Here is a 7,583-nt window from a genome sequence, read left to right on the forward strand (position 1 = left end):
GGCGTCATGTCAATTGTGCGCGGTTGCTCTCCTGAATATTCATACCAGCCATATTGCTTTTAAAACTATGTTTTGTTTCTGGTGTAAGAACCTACCTAGAATGATGAAATTGAAATAAAATTAGAATGATATCGCCTCTCACCATTTCAACGTTCGAAAATGAAACCATACCTTCCCTACGTGCTAAAGCGGCTGATAGTAACAAATGAATATTTTTATTATGATTATTATTTAATTTAATTAAAAATCTTAACCCATTACTGAGATATTCAAGTTAGAAAAGGCTTACGTTAGATAAGTATCCAATTGTATTTAGTCAACACAATTATATGTATGCATCTCATCTTTGTATGGTGGATTTGGTTTCTCAACTGAATTACGTTAATTTAAAGGTGATTGTGTTTAAGAAGATCTTTAAATATATGCGAAAGTAAGTGAGTAATGACTGTGGATTTGTCTTTTTCCAAATATGTGTCATGGGGGCTTTAGTGTCTGTAACAAATCATGTTAATAATGTACCGTTTTAGTTTTTACATTTCGAGGAAATACGTGTTGCCAATTATTCGTCAATAATAAATGAACACTTTATTTGAATTATTACAGGTTTGCCAGTGTATTAAAGAGGAAATGAAATCCAATGGAAACAATACACAGTTCCCACTGCATTGCGAACGAGAAATGGAGTCCTCAGCGTCCAGAAAATGCATTGACCCTGATCCATTAACACATATGCAAACCTATGCGAACCTCTTAATCGGTCAAGATATATTGACAAATGCAAACCCATTTGACGAAAGAGAGATGCCAGCATCAAACAACAACTTCTCTGAAGATCTTGTAGAATCACATTGCAGCTTTTATAGCAAAGTAAAGGAGCAGTTCTGGTGCGACCTTTGTGGTCGTGGTCTGCGGGACCTGATAAGCTTGCGACGGCATGTTGCGGATCACATTGTTGATTCCACCGCAGACAAAACTGACACCTATGCCAGCCACACTTTACATGCAGGTGCTTTGAGTAACCAGGAACCTTTAACTGGTAGAAATATAAAGATAAAAATAGAAGACACTACACTAGGTATGTTGACCCTCTGTGCGCCACTTGCTTTGCTATTTTTATGCCCCCCCCCTTCGAAGAAGAGGGGGTATATTGCTTTGCTCATGTCGGTCGGTCGGTCGGTCCGTTCACCAGGTGGTTTCTGGATGATAACTCAAGAACGCTTAGGGCTAGGATCATGAAACTTCATAGGTACATTGATCATGACTCGCAGATGACCCCTATTGATTTTGAGGTCACTAGGTCAAAGGTCAAGGTCACAGGTGAAGGTCACAGTTACTGGAAATAGGCATTTTAAGGATTTAGCATGGTTCAAATAAGGGAAACAACTACAGTTTATGCATGTTCTTTTTATTACAGCATTTGCCTCCCTTTAATTCATTTAAAATCTCATTTTACAGCAGAGATTCCAATCTGACCTGTAAATGAGCCCCATATTTACTGCCAGTGCTAGGTTACCTTTTCCCATTTGATCATTCTAAAGTATTGGTATTGTTATGCTGCTGCTACTGCTACTGCTACTACTACTACTACTACTTCTAGTACTACTACTACTGCTACTACTACTACTACTACTACTACTACTACTACTACTACTACTACTACTACTACTGCACCACCACCACCACCACCACCACCACCACCACCACCACCACCACCACCGTTCACAGTGACAAAAAACGTATTCACACAATGGCTGCTACTTCAACTTATAGCCTTTATAGGGGGGCATGCATGTTTTACAAACAGCCCTTGTTTAGTTTGTTTCTGTTGTGTACGCCAAAATAGTTCATTAATGCGACAAACAGTTGATTGTTTTACAATCTAGCAACTGGACTTTAGTATAATAATTATTTTCGTTTTCCCTACGTTCAAATTTGAATTATTATTGTTGATTTGGTGATTGTATAAGAAGGCAAGTTGCGAGTTGAAAAAATACACATCTTTAGAAAATGCTTATTTGTGTCATTTTACGCACAACCAGAACAACTAATAGGGCTATTCTATGCTACAATATCATCCGTAGTAAGTCCGGACAATAATGACTCTATAAATAAGACACTTTTTAAATGAACGTTCCTTAAATGATCAGCTAATGGTGAGCTTTGAGACCCATTGCAAGAACTCAACCCTTGACTTCAAAGTCTATGTGACGAATAGACGTCAAAGGCACATTATTCCTATGTTTAAATCCTGGGTATATCTGGTTTGTATGAGGTAACGAACTGATTTAAAAGGTTGAATGTAATAATTATACTGTAAACATTGTTGACCTCGGATTATATATAAGACTTTGTCTTAACATTTGTCACAATATCGCCAACTGTCTGGAAGCTGGATCATTTGGGATCAAAAATGTTTTTTGTCTGGATTTTATAACACTACATTGATTTGTTGGTTGTGTCAATTTGTCTTATCAAGCAGATTTGAATTATCTTCTGCACATTTTTTCATGAAGCATTTATTTGGTCTTTATAATGTTGTGTCATTAAATTGATTGTCTATTGCATTGCTGTTTCAAAGGGCCTTGCGACTGTTCAGAGATTGCTGGATGTCGGTACACTTGCTCAATATGCGGCGCAGAGTTCTCAGTGTTGCAGGAGTTCAGAAGACACCAACGTGTACACAATGGAATAGGTATTACATCTCCAATTGAAAACGTGCTTCAAGTCAACAAGGGGATTCGGTCAAATAACCTTCATAATCATAAAAGGACTCACGAAGGAGATCTACCGCATCCCTGCAGCGTGTATGGAAAGTGCTTTCTCTTAAGCAACGATCTAACTAGGCATATGAGAATTCATACAGGAGAGCGGCCATACAGTTGCAGCATTTGTGGAGAGGCATTTTTCACCAGTTTCGAACTAACAAAGCATATGCGGATTAACACTAAAAAGCGGCCACACAATAGCAATGTTTGTGGAAAGGGATTCGTCAAAAATTTCAACCTCACTCAGCATATGAGGATTCACACCGGAGAGCGGCCACACAGTTGCAGTGTTTGTAGAAAGGGCTTTGTCAACAGTTCTAAACTCACTAAGCATATGAAGATGCACACTGGAGAGAGGCTGCACAGTTGCAGTGTTTGCGGAAAGGGCTTCATCACCAGCTCTGAACTTACCGTGCATATGAGGATTCACACCGGAGAGAGGCCGCACAGTTGCAGTGTTTGCGGAAAGGGCTGTATCACCAGCTCTCAACTTACTGTGCATATGAGGATTCACACCGGAGAGAGGCCGCACAGTTGCAGTGTTTGTGGAAAGGGCTTTGTCAACAGTTCCAACCTCACTAAGCATATGCGGACGCACACTGGAGAGAGGCCGCATAGTTGCAGTGTTTGCGGAAAGGACTATATCACCAGCTCTGAACTTACCGTGCATATGAGGATTCACACCGGAGAGAGGCCGCACAGTTGCAGTGTTTGTGGAAAGGGCTTTGTCAACAGTTCTAAACTCACTAAGCATATGCAGATGCACACTGGAGAGAGGCCGCACAGTTGCAGTGTTTGCGGAAAGGGCTTTATCACCAGCTCTCAACTTTCTGTGCATATGAGGATTCACACCGGAGAGAGGCCGCACAGTTGCAGTGTTTGTGGAAAGGGCTATATCACCAGCTCTCAGCTTACTGTGCATATGAGGATTCACACCGGAGAGAGGCCGCACAGTTGCAATTTTTGTGGAAAGGGCTATATCACCAGCTCTCAGCTTACTGTGCATATGAGGATTCACACCGGAGAGAGGCCGCACAGTTGCAATTTTTGTGGAAAGGGATTTGTCAACAGTTCCCACCTCACTAAGCATATGAAGATTCACACTGGAGAGAGGCCGCATAGTTGCAGTGTTTGTGGAAAGGGATTCGTCAACAGTTCCACCCTCACCAAGCATATGAAGATTCACACTGTAGAGAGGCCGCATAGTTGCAGTGTTTGTGGAAAGGGCTTTGTCACTAGTTATAAAGTCACTGAGCATATGAGGATTCACACCGGAGAGAGGCCGTACAGTTGCGGTGTTTGTGGAAAGGGCTTTATTACCAGTTCTCATCTCATTGAGCATATGAGGATGCACACCGGAGAGAGGCCGCACAGTTGCAGTGTTTGTGGAAAGAAATTTGTCAACAGTTACAACGTCACTAAGCATATGAAGATTCACACTAGAGAGAGGCCGCACAGTTGCAGTGTTTGTGGAAAGGGATTTATCTACAATTCCGATCTCACAAATCATATGAGGATTCACACCGGAGAGCGTCCACACAGTTGCAGTGTTTGTGGAAAGGGATTTGTCACGAGTTCCAACCTCACTAAGCATATGCAGATTCACACGAGAGAGCGGCCACATACTGAGTAGTTGTAGTGTTTGTGGAAAGGGATTTGTCACCATTTCCAATCTCACTCTGCATATGCAGATTCACACGAGAGAGTTGCCACATAGATGTAGTGATTGTGGAATGGGATTTGTAACCTGTTTTTCTTCTCTCTGAGCGTATGATAAGTCACACGGGATAGGATTCACACAGTTGCAGTGTTTGTGGAAAGGGATACATCAGCTGATCAAACCGCTATCAGCGCATGAAGATTCATACAGGAGAGCTGCCGTACCTGTGAAGCTTGTGTGGAAAGGGCTTTGATAATGATTTCATCCTCAAAAGGCATATGTGGATTCACACGAGAGAGCGGTCTCAAAGTTAAAACATGTGTGGAAGGGGATTTCTAATCAGATCCCATCCCCAGTGTTACCTGAGATTCGACGCATGGAAATGGTTGCACAGATGCAGAGTATTGGGCAACAGCTATTAAAGTACATCAGGCCTGTAAGTGCACATAAGGAGCCACACCCGATTAAAACCTGAAAAATGTAGCTTTTGAGGGGCGAAGTTATGCAAACACGTATAATTTGATATACATATACAGATCCACAATAACGAGCTCAGATATGAATGCCTTGTTTTCAAGAGGAACTTTGCGAAGTTCTTTTCATTAAACGCTCATAGCAACCGCTGTTATCACGATGATCATAATAAGTAACGCCAACTTATCACAGTTTAAGATTAATGTATATTCACAAACGACTTATGCACAGGGATTGACATACACACCATGTCGTTTTATTATTTGTTCAAACATTCTCCGGATTATTTGACCATATTGCCTAAGATGTAATATGGTCATTTCTTTATATTGAGCTACTTTGCTATGTTCACACAGCCTTAAGCCCGCAAAAGTTGGGATGGCGGAGATTTTATAAGCAATGCCAGGGAGTTCCAGTGAGTTGAATAAGGGATATGTACGAATATTCGAAAGTCAGCCGAATATTGGAATCCTGTATTCCTATTTGAATTTTCGATTTCTTTTCAAAGATACTAAAAACAATATCTTGCCATTTGTTCATCTGTCTGGTTGTATTGTAAACGATTAAAGTGATTTGTCCAAAATATATTATGAACAAGTATATACTGTATAGATATAAGCAAGTTGTATCATATAAATAAAGTGTTTTATTACTTAAAATGTTAAATATTGTACAATTTTATACAATTTACTTCAAAACACTTAACATACTTAGGTTCATGGGGGGGGGGGGGGGGATAAATTTCATTAAAACTTCGCCTTGGTTTTTCTTCATTGAATGTGGTACAATATGGTCAAACTATATATCATTTTAAAGCTAAAGACGGATAGAATAACATAAACACATTTTCGACATTCAATATTTGTGTGCTTTATTCATATTTTGGTTTAAAACCAATACATTTTTACACTAATTTACAAAATCTCAATCTAAAGTTAGGAAGGACATGCACTACCTTAAGTTGAATAAATACAAAGCTATATACATATACAAGGTCAAGTTAGCAACATTTCACAGAAAATAATTGTCCTAAAACAACAAATGAGTTTTTATTCAACTGCCTTTTTTGGATAAATATCCTAAACAGAGTTCTAAAAATAACTAAAACGTAACTACTTTTTAAAAATCCAGGTATGGTGGATAATAAGAGTCACAATTCTATTTCAAAGGCTTAACAATTGTGTTATTTACCTCTCAACCAAATTGCAAATTTTAAACCATCTCAAATTGAAATAGATTGCAGACGACATATAAAATTGTAAAGGAATAAAGAAATTGGCAAAATTATTGATTTTATATGTCGATTCCTTCTACCCATTTTGAAAGCGTGGCCATCGCTGTGATCCGTAGAAAAACGTGCAAAACAAATGGGTTGAAACCACGTGCAGTGGTGAGAAAACAGCGTATATATATACACATACCTGAGAAATTACATGTTCTTATTTTGACAGTTGGGTGGCAACTAGTAAAACAACTATTAACATTAATCAGCAAGAGATCGCACTAAATAACAGAAATGACCACGTAGAGATATCATCACTTACCCTATTTAAAATATTTTCCAGCTGAAAATTGTCCCCCACACGTCTTTTTTAGTTTATTTGTTTTGTTTTTCTGGAGCCGAAGTGCATCTCACAGAATATCCATCCAACTTCCGTTGTTTTCACTTTCGTTATTAAAAACTCCGTTTAAAAGAATTATTTCTACTTTTAGATTGTTAAAGCGATGTATTATTATATATTATCGATAGAATAGTATACCTTGATGAATTGAACGGAGTTACGTATCGATCTTTATGTCAGTCTGTAAGCGTACTATTTTATGCGCAATAATATAAGTACAGTGACTCGACAACGATTGTAAACATTGGTGAAATGCTTCTTACATAGTTATTCTTTTGAGTGTTTATGAGGTCTGATCGTGCAGTTTGCAAACATCAAAGGAAAGATAACAATCCAATGCATTTGTCATCGTCAACCGTTTGGAATGTCAATTAGGCGATGAGTGAGTTTTTAGCATGTTTCTTTCTATTTAATTAATTTAAAAATAGCTGCCCCCATTGTGATGAAATGACATGTGTTCGAGTTTTGATATTTCTAGATATGTGAAGTTTTTTTTACTATTTAAGCGTAACTTGCCCTCGTCAATGTCGATATTATTCACTAGTTATATAATTTTCCGCCGAAATACGTGGAATAAACATGATTCAGATTTTTGAAAATAATGTATATTTTAGTGTTAAAATCGCTTTGTATTTTGATTGATTTTGTGGATGTTATGATACGTTGATGTACAAAATTGGTAGCAGTTTGAAGGAAAAACATCATATATGTATACAGTTTCAATGCGGCACTCTTCCTTTAGTCAAATTTGAGTTCAATGCTATGGGTCCCACATTTTTCAAAATGAAGCCTCTACATGAACCTTAATGGGTACCGGTCAATTGATCTCTTTGACCTTCACCTTGAACTTAGGGTCCGCGTTTAGGTTTCAAATTCTGCGTTTAGGTTTCGAAAAATGCTCATAACTTCTTTGTCGCTTCAGATGTTACCTTCATATTTGGTATTCATGTGTGTATTGACAAGACCTTTCTATACGCACACATATTTTGACCCCTTTGACATTGACCTTGAACTAAGGGTCTACGTTTAGGTTTCGAAATCTGCGTTTAGGTTTCGAAAAAT

General features: G+C 38.5%; 1 protein-coding gene across 1 annotated transcript in view; it reads left to right on the plus strand.

Annotated features, from left to right (window-relative positions):
* The window catches only part of LOC127873675 (zinc finger protein ZFP2-like), a 29,512-nt gene extending 23,326 nt beyond the window's left edge, over positions 1–6,186 (plus strand). Inside the window, exons 3-4 of the mRNA XM_052417606.1 lie at positions 604–1,075; positions 2,579–6,186. Coding sequence (XP_052273566.1) covers positions 628–1,075; positions 2,579–4,398 — 2,268 coding nt within the window. The 5' untranslated portion in view covers positions 604–627 and the 3' untranslated portion in view covers positions 4,399–6,186. The remainder of the gene's footprint in view (positions 1–603; positions 1,076–2,578) is intronic.
* The last annotated feature ends 1,397 nt before the right edge of the window (positions 6,187–7,583 follow it).

Source organism: Dreissena polymorpha, chromosome 3, assembly GCF_020536995.1.
Source record: "Dreissena polymorpha isolate Duluth1 chromosome 3, UMN_Dpol_1.0, whole genome shotgun sequence".
NCBI lineage: Eukaryota > Metazoa > Mollusca > Bivalvia > Myida > Dreissenidae > Dreissena > Dreissena polymorpha.